The sequence below is a fragment of the Melitaea cinxia genome, chromosome 1, assembly GCF_905220565.1.
Source record: "Melitaea cinxia chromosome 1, ilMelCinx1.1, whole genome shotgun sequence".
NCBI classification, from domain to species: Eukaryota; Metazoa; Arthropoda; class Insecta; order Lepidoptera; family Nymphalidae; genus Melitaea; species Melitaea cinxia.
In genome coordinates this window covers 17,557,430-17,574,214 of record NC_059394.1, presented here as the reverse complement: position 1 = coordinate 17,574,214, position 16,785 = coordinate 17,557,430, and the positions used below count along the sequence as shown (strand labels likewise).

Here is a 16,785-nt window from a genome sequence, read left to right as displayed (position 1 = left end):
ATTTATGTAATAATTTTAACTATCACCTATTTTGTTAATACAAAGGGCACTTATCAAACTTACGATAGTACCTAACTCTAAGGCTTTTTTTTATTTACATTGCACAGTCAACTTTAAGGAAAATTATAGTTAAAAAGTGCAAAAGCAGTCTTATCACTAATAGTGTTGACTATGAATGTTGACTACATTGATAGTCAAGTTATTATTTATGGCAATTACTGTTTGATATTGACGTCTAAAATTATAACTTTATTATCATTTCTATTCACTATTTTTTATTAAATTTTTTAAACTATTAGTTTATTTATTTGTCAAAGTTTTAAGAAAGGCAACCGCATGACGTCGCGAAGGTAGACACTGCCCGAACGCTTCCAGAAGTAAAGGCTCTTGTTCCACTGCTTGCCTGTTTAGGAGAGAAAAAAAAACTTGAAATTTTTAAAATATCTATTAGACTCTTTAATTTGTCCGTTTGCAAACACAAATGTACTTTATTGTGCACTAAGAGAGGAAATTTTTACATTGAAAAGCAAAATATAAACATGTACAAAAGGCGGTCTTATCACTAAAAGAGCGAACTTTTCCGGACTATTGTCAAGAACATACTATACATAACTAAAAATATTCTTACTTATAAGTATTCTTTGACGGTTCGCAGGAAAGTGGACATAAGGTGCCAATCAAACCACTAATTGCAAATTCATGCGACGTTTCGATCCTTTATTGGACCATCATCAGTCATCTACAATACATATAATTGTGTTTGCTCGCAAACGAAAAAAAAACCGACTTCAATTACATCGACGAGTAGTACAACGTAGATCGACGAAAAAATAGTCAAGTAACTGCGCGTTATCAAAGATTACTCAAAAAGTAGTTATCAGATCTCAATAAAATTTATATGTGACCACATGACAAACACCAGCTTTCGATTAAATTAAAAATTATTAAAATCGGTACACCCAGTAAAAAGTTATTGCGGATTTTAAAGAGTTTCCCTCGATTTCTCTAGGATTCCATCATTAGATCCTGGTTTCCTTATCATGGTACTAAACCCGGGATATCCCCTTTCCAACAAAAAAAGAATTATCAAAATCGGTACACCCAGTAAAAAGTTATTGCGGATTTTCAAGAATTTCCATTAATTTCTCTAAGATCCCATTATCAGATCCTGGTTTCCTTATCATGGTACTAAACTACGGATATTTCCTTTCTAACAAAAAAAAAATTATCAAAATCGGTACATCCAGTAGAAAGTTATGCGGTATAATACAACGTAGGTCGACGAAAACAGCGTCAAGTAAAAACGCATTATTAGATATAGCTCGAAAAGTAGTTGTTAGATCTCAAATAAATTTAAATGGGACCAATTGGCACACACCATCTTTCGATTAAAAGAAAATTTGTCGAAATCGCTCCACCCAGTCAAAAGTTCTGAAGTAACATACATAAAAAAAAAAAAATAAAAAAATACAGTCGAATTGAGAACCTCCTCCTTTTTTGGAAGTCGGTTAAAAACATTGAAGAAAGCTGTACAACTAATTAATCCATACAACAACAAAACAAAGAGAACCAAACCATTGTTTGCAATTAGTGGTTTGATTGGCACCTTATGTCCACTTTCCTGCGAACCGTCAAAGAATACTTATAACTAATGGACACAACGATAAATAATTCTTACTTATAATCTTCATATGACAGTTTCCCGTCTTTATCAATATCCATTTTCCTGAGGACCAGCTCCACTAAGTCTCTGACTCCCTCGTCCGGGTCTTCGTCTCCTGGTTGTTTCAAAAGCGAATTCCTGTAATTTGATGGCTAATTTTTGACCGGCTTCCAAAAAGTAGAAGGTTCTGTGTACCTATGTATATTTTTTAACAATCTATATCAATTTGGAGGTTAGAAAATCTTTATCACTGTGATATAATCAGAAAAAATACTTGTACTGAGTTTACAACACGTCACACGTCACGTTAGTCGATGCTTTGATCTAATCAAATATCTCTCTTAACTCTTAAACTCTTAAAAAAATACATTCGCTTCAGCTTCTCTCTCCCCATGTAGGACAAGAATCAGAGCTTAGTCCACCACGCTGCTCCAATGCGGGTTGACGGATATATTCCTTACTATGAGTATCGATCGCTATCAGGTATTTATAATAATAGCTTAACGTGCTCTTCGAGGCAAGGTGGGGAGGACAAGGAAATATCCATCTCGAGCGGGAATCGAACCCGCAAACCGTCGGTATTTTAAGCGACTACTCGTCAGTCCTGGATTTATAAATAGGTCGTATAGGCCGCGGCCTAGGGGTGGCAGCGTCCTAGGGGCGGCAGTTTTCAGAGGACGATCACTTTATTTCAGAGGATAAAACTCTCTCTTAATTACTAATTATAATTTAGGGGCCTCCTTTACTACAAATGGAAAATTATTATTTTAGAAAGGTATGTACATGGGGCGGCTGAAATAAAGTGGCCTACACTCATAAAAAATATAAATCCACCACTGCTACTCGTGGCTGCAACTCGGTAATTTACCTACACTACAGTGAACAGCTAACGGTGGGATATTACAAGCTGAATGCGTAAATAATTTTATCGTTACAGAAAAATTACTAAACGAAATATTTTTTAAAAACCCATTGTGGTTATTCAAATTGTGCATTCACTTCTGACCTTGCTAAAGTTTATGCTATTATTCGAATAGTTTACAATAAAATAAATTTAAGCTGCAATATTACTGCATAGAACATGCAATTTAAAGTAAAGGAAATTGTAATTATAGCTTATATTTTCGTGAGGCATTGTGTCCCAAAGCTTTGATGCGAAGGAAAATTATATTTAAACGTCAGTGAAAAACCATTAAAGAAACATTGATATGTCAAAGTTATTGTAATTTAGTTTTACTCCATACTACTTCCTTGTTTTTCTTGTTCTATTTGTTGACGTATAAAACAATAGTTTTGTATAATATTCTTTTAAGACTGAACAAAGAAATATTAAATAATGTTAGTGATTATGATGATAAAATGTACATTTGTAAGGTCCATTACATAATTGCATTTGCACATTTTTTTAAAAGTTTTGTTACAAAATAAAAAATGGTGTACGTATACAAAAATGTACATTTACAATAATATATTGGGTTTATTTGGGTTGGAGTAAAATTCATTAATTTCATAGGATTGTATTGAGCTATTTGAGATAACCTAATAATTTGTGTTTAAGGTTTTTATTTTGTTGGGTATTCTTTTTAAATGTCTAGTTAAAATGTATTAATTTAAATGATTATTTTGGGTTATTTTAAATCACTATTAATTTTAAATATAAAAAATTTTATAATAATATTATTAAGTAAAAGTATTTGCATATGCCATTTAGTACGCTTCAGCCTGTAATATCCTACAGCTGGGCATAGCACTATTTCACATGTAGGAGAAGGATCAGAGCTTAATCCATCACGCTGCTCCAATGCGGGTGGCGGATTGCTGTAGTGATGTTATGAAAGTATAGGAGATTGCACCTACGAAGGGGTTTTAACTAAATTAACTGGTACTAATCACACTCCCTTATAACTTGTGACATTTTTAAAATAGTGTGGTAATCTGAAACAACTAAAACCAAATCGAATAACGTATCATCAAATAATAAATAATTGATATAAATTAATTGAAAGCAATGTGAATAAATAATAAAATAAAAGTTATAAGCAAGCCTAAAATAAACTGCATAAGATACGGTAACTTTAACTATTATAATTATATTTTTTTAACATCGACATAATAATCTTACTTGAGCAACGTAAACATTTCATCTCTGGTGATGAACCCATCACCATTTAAATCGTAAACAGCGAAGCAATGCAACATCTTTTCATCATCAGAGCCTCGCAACAGTACGCTGAGACCTCGCGCCCAGGCTTCGAACTTCAACGCCCCCTCTCCCCCATTGGCCCCTCTCTCCCAGGTGAGCCACACACGATCCAGTACTACGTCTTCTGTGACCAGGTCGAAGGTATTGTGCATCACGTCACGGAAGGTGTTCTGGTCGATTCCCTGAAGTTATTTTTATTATTTTCTAAGTAATATCCACGCGAAGAGTAACTATTTATATTAGGTATAAGCATCAGCTCGTAATAATCAGCAAGTCGCTTGATAAACATAAATTTTTTCATATTATTTATCATAATTAGATGATCGGAAATACGTGTTAATCTCTCATAATTCTAAATATTAACAATGATGAAACATTAACCTGAAATGATTAAACCAAAACATCAATTACTTTATTAGTCTTTCTAAATATTCGTATTGGTCAAGCTTAAAACACACCGTACAGCAAACATGCGAAGATATTCTTTAGGACTTGTTAGTTTTTATTTTTGGAGGTTCTTTAGAATATTTTTTTTAAAGGGTAACTTCTTTAGGCGCATAAGGGTAAAATTTTTACGGATGAAACGGCAACGTTTTGATAAAACGGTAACGTTTTGATGAAACGGCAACTTTTTTGTCGATGACCTTAAAACGGAAATCTAAAGCTTTAGATTTGTACAAATATAAACGAGACTTAAAAATTAGTTTACCAAAGAAGTTTTACTTCTGACATGTGTACTTTTTTATTCATATGAAAGATTTATCTTGGAATATCATTATCTTTTCAGTTAATAATCTGTAATTACTTTCAGCCTCTTTTTTTAAATTTATTAAGTCTAGTAATAAAACAGTGTTATTAAACTTTTTATTAATCGTAAAATTTTGCAAAATAATGCAATACTGCTATGCTATTTATGTTAGAACATATTCGACTCTGCTTTAGTAATAAACCGAATCGCTGCTCCATCAGATTATGAACATGCTAGGAACATCCTACTGCAGAACAGCCATAAAGAGATAACGATATACGAATGTGTTTTTATATTACGATATTACAGCCGAAAACCTTATTTTACTTTTATTGTGTAGTAATTGGTCACGAATATAACGTTAAGCGCATGATGACACACGAGTCAAGAAATCCTTGATAACGTGACAAATCTTTTCAAGGCACTAGCTAACCCTGCGAGCTTTTATTTTCATTTTTTTTTTGTTGAATATACCGACTTTTTTAAATTTTCTTACAAACCTGACAATAACGAAAACAAAAAAAAAAGAAAAAAACAATAATTATCTGCAGTTGTTCGAAATTTAAACGTGTATGTAAGCGTGTGTGGCGAATAATTATGTACAGACAAAATTAATAGGTCGTTATAACCCAGTGAAAATGTTCTTAATATTAACTATCGGCTAGTTTCTTGTTATTGATTAACAAATTGTTGTTGTTAATATAGGAAGATGTTGATTATATCAAGGCAGATTGCTTAGAGAAAGATACAGTTGAAGACCAGGAAATAATGCTCTAATATAAAACGTATTGTTATCTCAATGTATACGAATTAAAGAAAGCATATCAGTAACAATCGTACTTACAGAAAATCATTAGAAAAGTGAAACTATAACATAAACAAAAAGTGGTTTCCATTATTAATGCCTCTAACGATAGCGTAATACGATCGTCGATATTTACATACAGTAACAAATCGGGCAATCTTTATAACAAAAAAAATAGTAAATCTTTTTTACGCGCGCTTGACTTGTAGAGTAAACTGGTAAATGCGTGACAAGAGCGTTACGAAAAGTGTGATCGGGCGAGGTGAATGGAAGTTAAGAGAGTGATATACTCGTAAGTTAGGTGGGGGTACAGAATTTTCTCTCCAGTCGCGTTAGTAACTATTTAGTAATCTGTGGTCGTGTGGTCTAAAGCACTTTAACTGAGGTAGGGCACAGGAGGAATTTCCTGCTCAAAATATGGAGCAGCCCGACTGGGGTAGTACCTCGACCTTACAGAAGATCACAGCTAAATAATACTGTTTTCAAGCAGTATTGTGTTCCTGTTGGTGAGTAAGGTGACCAGAGCTCCTGGGATTGGGGATTGGGTCGGCAACGCACTTGCGATGCTTCTGGTGTTGCATGCGTCTATAAGCTACGGTAATCTCTTACCATCAGGTGAGCCGTACCCTTATTTGCCGAACTAGTGATATAAAAAAAACACTCGTTTTTTTTTCTTACGTTTTTACTTAATAATGATCTTTGTATGCATCAACACATAAAAAGTGCGTTTTAAAAAACATCAGAAGCAAAAGATTAAGCTACCATTGTTACTTCTAGCAATATTCTTCAAACTTGCATTCACTTTGAAAAAAATAGGTCTTTATCGTTGTATAAGCTTCACCTAATACTCACAGAACTCATTCGCCAGACAAAAGATATTTAGAATTGCGTGTGGCTACATCATGTCTGCTACATACTTTACAGACTTAACGATTCAAACATTTTCGGTTGTCGTTTATGACATAGCAACTTTCGATTATTACCATATTTTATAACCAGATTATATATTTAGCCTATCAGTATACCATATGTAAGTTCTAATATTAGTTTTGTTTTTATAGCTAAACTACTAGGGCACATTAGTTTGCTTAATTTGACGAACTAACGAATAGTCTGTGTTCTTTTATTTAGTTTTTTCGTGTATTAGACAGTACGCATAATATATATTCCTAGCCTAGTTACTTCTAGGCTATTTGAAATGTATAAATTACTTTATCATTATGTAACGTGAACCTACCTGTATGACACGCAGAAAAATATAATTTTGTACTTTGGACTTTGTAATTGATTTTTCACAAAAAAAAATCTAATTTAAGTGCAACTGAAATTTGTGTAGAATTATAACTGTCAAAAGTTATAATAATAACTTTTTGCATACCATCACCCATGATAGACAATTATTTTACACGCAATTTTTTTTTAAATCCATTAAAAACTGACAAAAACGTGCGTGAATAGAAAATACACACAGACAAATGTAAAAATAAAAATATTAATACGACTAAAAGTTTTCCTTGTAGTTGGAATTTACACGTCAACATAATTTATCATACTGTAAAGTCAGTCTGCGTCTATTTAAACTTTTATTAAAAATATTTTAAATAAAAATTGTGACGAAATCAAAATCAACAAAGTTAAAACACTGTTTTGCTACTGATGTTCATTTTGACAACTTAATTTTGCCACTTTAGGATTTAGCAACTTCTTGTCAAATAAAAACGCACACTAAGTTTGAAACTTTTGATCAAACAATTTTTTTTTCGAATATGGATATTTCAGACCATATGAGTGGTCTGACAGGTACCGTTATGAATATATTAATGTGATTTATTTCATATGAGTAGGCAATACCTGATAACGATTGTAACTAACGATAAGAGATGGGAAAACATCCACCAACCTGCCGTGGAGCAGAGTGGATTAAGGTCCAACACCACTCCTATATAAAGACGATGCCTTTGCCCACCAGTGGGAATAATAGAAGATAATTGAGATCGAATTTAGTTAATACACATTGAAAGGCACCTTGATGATATTGGTGTTGCCAAATATAAGTATATGACATCTCAAATTGTTTAATGAAAATGTCTCCTAGTGGTTAATAATAAAATTCCTACCTTTCTTATTAAACCTTACGTACAGTAAGAAATCAAACATGTCAATTTTGTCATCGTCGCTTTGCAAAATACCACCACTTTGTTACTACTACAAATAAAATTATTTCTAGAATAATTATTGATGTAAACCATCACATTCTATGCAAAGCCCATAGAATAAAATACTTACGTCAATTTTAGCGGCCGGCTGACCAATAACAGAGGTAGGAGCGGTGTTTTGTGCAGATGTTACTAATCGCTTGTACATCGTGAAGAGAGCCTCGAGTTCATTTCTAGAACAAAATTAAAATATTTTAGGAACAGGAAATAACATTTTATACTTTTATTATTTAACAATCATTCGAATGTCATTGAATTATGGCTTGATGATGAGGATATTTAAAATTATACATGTTAGGTATTACAGTTATAATTATAATTGTTAAAATTGGAAGTTTTTAAATTATTCATCAAATCGATTGAAAACAACTATGCCTGTAAAACAACGAAGTATTATTTTGTTCTGAGCTTATTTAATACATAATTTCAGATTTCATTTTAAGTTAAATAAAAAAAAACCCTTTTATTGATAATTTAATCATTAATTTTATGAAATTATTTTGTAAATTTTTAGTGATCAAACATAACGTTCCATTTTTAAATTATACACATTAAATACTTTTTTTTTACGCACAGATACTTATTTATGTTTATCGTAGACGAATAGAATAATTTTCAATCTGTAAAAATCGTGACATAATAATTTAATTACTAAACTAGGTAATGGATATTACGTCATAGTAGTTCACATATATCGTGACTCACTTAGTAAAATGCGTATTCCTATACAATAATTCGAGCGTTTTCTCTTTGAGCTGTCGATACGGCATGGCGATGCGTGTAGACGGCCGCCTTGAAAGCGCTCACGACTTCTACTGACAAGGGCATAAACAGGGATGTATGAATATAAACAAAATTAGAATACGATCACTATAAACGGCCTAAACGTTAGTGATAAATTGTTAGGGGTGTGTGTAGCTTCATAGACAAAATGATCTAAGGCAAGTTTCATTTAGGCTGTATTTACTTTATTTGTTTAAAAAAAAGATGCATTTAGAAACATTTCGTTGTGTCTTGTGTTTTGGCAACCGAAAATTTATACTTTAAAAAGACAAACAAATAACTAATTTATTACGTTCAGAGTACACTAAGTGATTGAGAGATTCATATGAACTTGAACCCTGTTTTATAATAAGCAAATGGTACAAAGAGTATCAACCTACCACGTCGTAATGACCACTCATTCTTATCAAGTCCTTTCTACTTTTTAGGTAGAAAGCGTCCATGACGAAGCCGAAACCATACCGGTAACCTATTAGCAGTATGCATAGCAGTTGGCATAGTTAGCATTCGAGAAAATAGTCACAAATAAAATAAGCAGACATTACTAGATATAATTCGAAAAGTACTTGTTAGATCTCAATTAAAATTAAATGGGATCACGTGACACGCAACACCTAAAAAAATCATCGAAATTGGTCCACCCAGTCAAAAGTACTGGGGTAACATGCATTAAATAATTGTGTTTGCTGGCGAACGAAAAAAAACCGACTTCAATTACATCAACAAGTAATATAAAGTAGGTAGACGAAAAAATTGTCAAGTAAATACGCATTATCAAAGATTACTGCAAAATTTGTAATCTGATCTCAATGAAATTTAAATGTGACCACACGATAAACATCAGCTTTCGATTAAATTAAAAATCATCGAAATCGGTACACCCAGTAAAAAGTTATGCGGATTTTCGAGGGTTTCCCTCGATTTTTCTGGGATCCCATCATCAGATCCTGGTTTCCTTATTATGGTACCAAACAAGGGATATCTCCTTTCCAACAAAAGAAAAATTATCAAAATCGGTTCATAAACGACGAAGTTATCCCCGAACATACATATATATATATATATACGGTCGAATTGAGTAACCTCCTCCTTTTTTGAAGTCGGTTAAAAATATTACATAAAATACACGCTTACTCCAGCTCAAATTAAATTCGAGATTACAGGAGTCTTTAAAATTGACTGCAGCTATAAAAGGTCCTATACTCGAATTAAGCAAACCAAAAAGTCGATATCTCCGATACTTAAAAAGTACATAGCTGAGGTCAAAAACAGGAACATCGACAATTTGGCGATATCACATCTGCTGCTATAAGTAGAGATGCATAGTGATTATAAGATCAAGCTCTCTGAACCGAAAATACTTGCAACTGAACGTTATTTCGTGTCACGTCTCAATCGTCGTCAATTTTTCATCTTCACTTCATATCGCTGCCGTTTTAAACATTCATATAAAGATTGCACTTTGCTGCACAACACAAACCTTAACTTAGCTAGAATTCACTTCAGTTCAACCTATGGCAGTCCACTGCTAGACACAGGTCATCAGGTCCATACCTGCCCAAGTTCACACGAAAAATGGCGTAAACTCTTGTGATGCCTATAGTCACCACGCTGGGCAGGCGGATTGGTGACCGCAGAGCTGGCTTTGTCGCACCGAAGACGCTGCTGCCCGTCCTCAACCTGTGTATTTCAAAGCCAGCAGTTGGATGGTTATCCCCGCCATATCCGCCATCGATCGGCTTTTTAAGTTCCAAGGTGGTAGTGGAACTGTGTTATCCCTTATGAACTAGCTGTGTTACCCACGGGAAGAGAAGGGCTGGCTATATTCTTTACTGCTGTAGCCACACAGCAGACTATATAGCAGATGCCGTCCCAAATTTCAAAGTTACATGGTAAGTCTCGTATGAGTAAAAGCGTTAATAGTAACTGCGGAAGATTAAAAACTTGGCTGTGGCTCATGTAACGAACATCCTGGGGTCCGTCCGGCAACGCACTTGCGGTCCTTCTCGTGTTGCAAGCGTCTATAAGCTACGATAATCGCTTACTATCAGATGAGCCGTAAGCTTATTTGTCAACCTAGTTGTATGAAAAAAAAAAATTTGACTAAAGAGAGGTTTACGCACACGAAATGAAACTACAGAAACCAAGATATGGCCAGTTTCGATAATCAATATTTCAATATATATTTTATTGACATTGTAAATTTTAATTATTTTATTTTGATAAGATTTTATATTTCCCTTTCTACATTTATCATTATTTTTTATTTATTTGACATACCTGTGTTTTTATTTTTTTTTTCTTATTGACTTACTTGTGTCTGGAGCAAAGTAAAATGAATTCCATCTCAAATTTGTGTACTAAAGATAGAATTTTGACGTATGCTCCTTACAAATCGTGTCTGCTATATTAAAACAGGAGATAGATATTATTTGAAAACGGCCGTGTCACAATATACATATAAAGGCTACTAGGAAGAAAATGTAAGAAAATCGGTTTCAACCTTTTTTTTCTTCATAAAATACATAGCTTAACTAATTTTTACACAAAGTTGCAGATAGTTCCTACAATAAATTAACTGCAATACCATAATTTATTTATCGCGTGTTTTACTTTGTCTTCTCGTTAATCTTCATTTGAAAACTATGTCGAAGTAACAAAAATTTCTACCGTCATTAATTTTATCTGATTACACGTAATTATGTGTTTAAAACTAGCTTACATTCGTGACTCTGTCTGGATTGTTCTCTTTTTGTCAAGTATAATTGCGTTGGCTCGCGAACAAAAAAAAACAGACTTCAGTTTCATCGACAAGTAAAACAACATAAGTAGATGAACAAATAGTCGAGTAAATACGCGTTATCATAGATTACTGAAAAAGGAAGTCAGATCGCGATCCATTTTAAATTGGACTACAAGAAAAGCATCAGCTTTCGATTAAAATAATAATTATCAAAATTGGTATACCCAGTGAAAAGTTATGCGGTATAACAACAACGTAGGAAAACGAAAAAGTCCCCAAGTAAATACACATTATTAGATATAATTCGAAAAGCACTTGTTAGAACTCAATTAAAATTAAATGGTGTCACGTGACACGCAACACCTAAAAAAATCATCGAAATTGGTCCACCCAGTCAAAAGTACTGGGGTATCATGCATTAAATAATTTTGTTTGCTCGCAAACGAAAAAAAACCGACTTCAATTACATCGACGAGTAATAACAACGTAGATCGACGAAAAAATAGTCAAGTAACTACGCGTCATCAAAGATTACTCAAAAAGTAGTTATCAGATCTCGATAAAATTTATATGTGACCACATGATAAACATTAGCTTTCGATTAAATTAAAAATTATCAAAATCGGTACATCCAGTAAAAAGTTATTGCGGATTTTCGAGAGTTTTCCTCGATTCTCTGGGATTCCATCATCAGATCTTGGTTTCCTTATCATGATACCAAACTAGGGATATCCCCTTTCCAACAAAAAAAGAATTATCAAAATCGGTACATCCAGTAGAAAGTTATGCGGTATAATACAACGTAGGTCGACGAAAAAAGCGTCAAGTAAAAACGCATTATTAGATATAACTCGAAAAGTAGTTGTTAGATCTCAAATAAATTTAAATGGGACCAATTGACACACACCACCTATCGATAAAAAAAAAATGTCGAAATCGGTCGACGCGGTCAAAAGTTCTGATGTAAAATACATTTTAAAAAAATACAGTCGACTTGAGAACCTCCTCCTGTTTTGGAAGTCGGTTAAAAAAATACAATCGAATGGAGAACCTCCTCTTTTTTGGAAGTGGCTTAAAAATGTATCAAAGTAAGTATTTATTTTTTTCTCACAATCAAACTTTTAATCTTTTAATCTTCTATGTTTCAAATAAACCTTGATTATATTTTAAAACTATTTAAATTTCATTTTAACCGACTTCCAAAAAAGGAGGAGGTTCTCAATTCGACTGTAATTTTATTTTTTATTTTTTATGTATGTTACATCAGAACTTTTGACTGGGTGGAGCGATTTCGACAAATTTTCCTTTAATCGAAAGTTGGTGTGTGCCAATTGGTCCCATTTAAATTTATTTGAGATCTAACAACTACTTTTCGAGCTATATCTAATAATGCGTTTTTACTTGACGCTCTTTTCGTCGACCTACGTTGTATTATTATACCGCATAACTTTTTACTGGATGTACCGATTTTGATAATTCTTTTTTTGTTGGAAAGAAGATATCCTTAGTTTAGCACCATGATAAGGAAACCAGGATCTGATAATGGGATCCCAGAGAAACCGAGGGAACTTCTTGAAAATCCGCAATAACTTTTTACTGGGTGTATCGATTTTAATAATTTTAATCGAAAGCTGATGTTTTTCATGTAGTCACATATAAATTTTATTGAGATCTGATAACTACTTTTTGAGTAATCTTTGATAACGCGCAGTTACTTGACTATTTTTCCGTCGATCTACGTTATATTACTCGTCGATGTAATTGTAGTAGGTTTTTTTTTCGTTTGAGTTTGCCAATTCAAGTTTTGTGGAGGTTTTTTTTACTTGATAATTTTTTACCATAAAACGAAATGAAGAAATATTCAAACGCTGTTTTCAATTTCTGTTATTAACTCTCACTCTCCTGTAGGTACTTATTTATATGTATTATTCAAATATTTAATCATTAATAAAATACTTATTATTATTTTATCCATCCAAGTTCCAATATATTTTTCAAACGTATACTGGAAGACACTTCTTTGTTAACTTAAGTAAAAATTAAGTTTGATTTTTATATTATATTGTTTACGTAATAAGATAAATATAAATAGAAACAGTCAACTTACTTATCGAATTTGGTTTTTCTAAGCAGTATTTCAGTCACACTACTGTGTAGCTTGTTTCCTGATACAACAGGCTTCGTTGGACGCGTTTTCTTCGGAGACGCACGACGCTCAGCCGCTGCCTTCCCCGCGCTGAGGAACATGCGTACGCCACGCATAGCGATGGCGCTCGCAGCGATGCTGATCTGCGGGTTCTTTTTCTCCGCCATTATCTAATGAAACAAATAGTTAAGTAATATCTTTAATAAATTTCATACAGTAAGTATGAAGTTTCGACGTTAGCTATTTTCTTAATTCTTTTGTATCTTGCAATGGTCTTATTTTCAAATTACGCAATCGATATTAACCGTTTAAATAATTTTTAATTCTTTTTTAAAAAATAATTACCACGCATAAAATGAATCACCTAACTTTAATATATTATCTACTTTTCTAATCTAATAAATAAAATTCTCGTGTCGCGGTGTTTGTAGTTAAACTCCTCCGAAACGGCTTGACCGATTCTCATGAAATTTTGTGTGCATATCGGGTAGGTCTGAGAATCGAACATCTATTTTTCATACCCCTAAGTTGTAGGGGGGGGGGGGGATTAAGGGAGTTAATAAGATATATGGCAAAACAACGTTTGCGGGGTCAGCTAGTGTTATATGTATATAAAATTCTTGTGTCACAATGTTAGTTAAAATACTCCTCCAAAACAACTGGACCGATTTTTATAAAAAAAATTTGTGCATTTCGGATAGGTCTGAGAATCGGCGAACATCTATTTTTATACCCCTAAATGATAAGGATAAATATTTTTTTCATTTTTTTGTTTTTTTTTTTATTGTGATTCGGCATTGAAATTTAATAGCGTTTAGCGGCAAGACAACGTTTGCCGGGTCAGCTAGTACTATAATAATATTAGAGTAATGTTAGTTCGGCTTTTTCAATGTTATTTCGTTTAAATTTCGCACTATTTAAATTCTGGCAAACTATAACTTAAATATTAAGTTAAAACTGTCAGAGTGATAAAAAAAATTACTTTGTGCGATTACAGTTAATATAAATATAAACAGTTCCTATATGTATCCCTTTACTTGCACCATTAACACAAATCTCAAAATCACGACGAGGACTAATCACTACTAGTCATGTCCAAAGTTCATAAGCCTTCCCGCTTCACCGCAGTCAGTCATGTTACGTAGTGTTGTTGTAGTCATCAAAACCTAATCTAGTGTTAGCTGGAAGTTAAAGTGGCAATTAGGTTTGCCTTGATCTAGAGATAGGTAGTGCGAGGTACGAACTACGAGCCAAAGTGATTCTAATACTTGTATTTACTTGGGTTATTAGATCTGAAGCAAGGATTGTTTTTGAAGGATGTCCACTGTCTAATTGTTCGTTTAATTACACGTGATTTATTTTAATGGTTTTCTACATAGTTCCGCATAAAGGGTTTTTTTTCCTTCAATAGAAAAAATACATATCTGAGAACTCAGTAGAGTCTCAATTGTACTTTAACAACCGCTCTGGTGATTTGCGGGTTCGATTCTCAATCGGGATGAATACTTTTATTTGTACAAATATTTTATTCCGATTTGGATGTCTGACCTTGTCCCCGTCGAGCGTCGGAGAGCGCGTTAAATTGTCGGTTCCGGTTGTTATCATATACACCTGATAGCGATCGTTCATCATAGTGATAACTAGGTAATATATCCGCCAACTTGCAGTGGAGCACCGTGGTGCAATAAGCTCCATTCCATCTCCTACATGGTGGAAGAAGCCTATGCTCAGCTGGGGGATGTTACAGGCTGAATCCTAACCGGATCGTGTACTTTTGGTATATTTGTTTCTGTGTTATTACTATTACACTACTAGGTTACTTTAGTGCTACATAAAAGTGACACACGTTTCATTAAAGTTTTCTTAGTAAAATAAGTATAATCGAAAAAATATGCGTTAATATGTAGTTGCATATGAGTATAATTTACTCCTTTTTTAAATAAATAATACTATAATTTTTTTTTGCCTAAGGAAATATTTTCATATCCAATAATTTATTTATTTATTCAAATATGGTAAGCAATGTCGAAACAAACATAGGGTACAATAACTGAAGATGGTTATCTAACAGTAAGTCAGAATTGTCAAAATTTACGAGTAGGTAGCAAATACCGCCCACGCGATTTGACTACGGAATACGTTTAGTAGTTCCTTATTGAGATCTATTGACTCAAATATTGATATCAAAACTAGTTACGCATTCGGTATTGTGTCGTACTCACAAAAATGTATTTAAAAAAAATCTATTGAAAAGCTATGAATAGCTAATAAAGCATAGGTATTATTCGGTGCAGGATTATATTAATACTAAAGATGCGTGGCTTTAGTGGCGCTATATTTCATGGAAGATAATCGTTGCCTATTCCTGAAGCAGGAATCGTTACCTATGACCAATTTTATATTGTTTTAAAGAGTAACTGCGGAATTTCTTTACAATATTCTCGACAGAATTTATATTCCGAATCAATAGCTTCACTTTTAACTATAATAATTAATTATTACAAATGTAATTTTAATTTACAAAATGACACACAAAAATGATTTTGAGTGAGGCCAAACGAGCGTCATTTTGTGAGTTGTGAGCCGCGTAATTTTGGTCGTAGAAATTCTGCATAACAGAAATCCTGTTGGATTGCCAGACGAGCGCATTTTATTCAGTTGCTATCAAACGTTTAGGTATAGCGTTATTTAGAACAATTGTGTAACTTCATCGAAATATATAAGGGTTCTCTTAATTTTGTAATGTACATATACAGTTGATTCTGAGATTTTAGATATTTATTCTTGTTGTTTATTACTAATCAAATCAACTGCAATTGTCGTTTATTAATCTTGTCGCATTTTTTCTGTTTTGTGTTATATTGTTATTTTTTTTTACTATATGTTATATTTTATTATTATTATTATTTTAAAATCATTGTTTGATATAACGTATGATTTAAATATATTTAATTGTTTTAGAGATCTGACCGATTAAGTTAGCCCAACTATAAATTCGTTTTAATCTAGATTAATATTATTTTTTTCTAATATAATTAAAAACGAACATAAATACATTTTAAAAATTTGTTGTAAAATAATGTGACTAATTGTAATTATATGTATCACTATTTAATTCACTATCCGAGCGTCAGTAAGATAGTAAATGCAGTGCCTATCTGTAATTGAGGGTACACGAACATTTTAACAAAATGTACGTACGCTATTGTTTGCTGTGTACTTTGCGTTGCTTAGTCTTGAACAAATAAATTAATAAGTAAATAAATAGCGGATGTTTGTGTGGTGTAATGGAATCATGCAAATTTTGTGTATTTACGAAGGATATCTAGAAGACACAAAAGATAATGCCAGAGAAAGAAGCTGGGTAAAATACACTTAATAGTGAAAAACTGATGCTTGGACAGTTCCCGCCTTATATGAACGTTTATGTGCAAATACAGATATATTTCAAAATTACCTATTATCATTTGCCAGTACA

The 16,785-nt window shown here is 32.8% G+C and overlaps 1 protein-coding gene across 1 annotated transcript; it reads right to left on the bottom strand.

Annotated features, from left to right (window-relative positions):
* Positions 1–269: 269 nt before the first annotated feature.
* LOC123670354 (EF-hand calcium-binding domain-containing protein 1) lies at positions 270–13,474 on the bottom strand. The gene is made up of 5 exons (XM_045603857.1): positions 13,269–13,474; positions 7,706–7,808; positions 3,786–4,048; positions 1,679–1,801; positions 270–403 (listed from the first exon to the last, which is right to left on the bottom strand). Exons 1-5 carry the CDS (start codon positions 13,472–13,474, stop codon positions 301–303), a joined length of 798 nt encoding a protein of 265 aa, XP_045459813.1. The 3' UTR covers positions 270–300.
* Between the last annotated feature and the right edge of the window lie 3,311 nt (positions 13,475–16,785).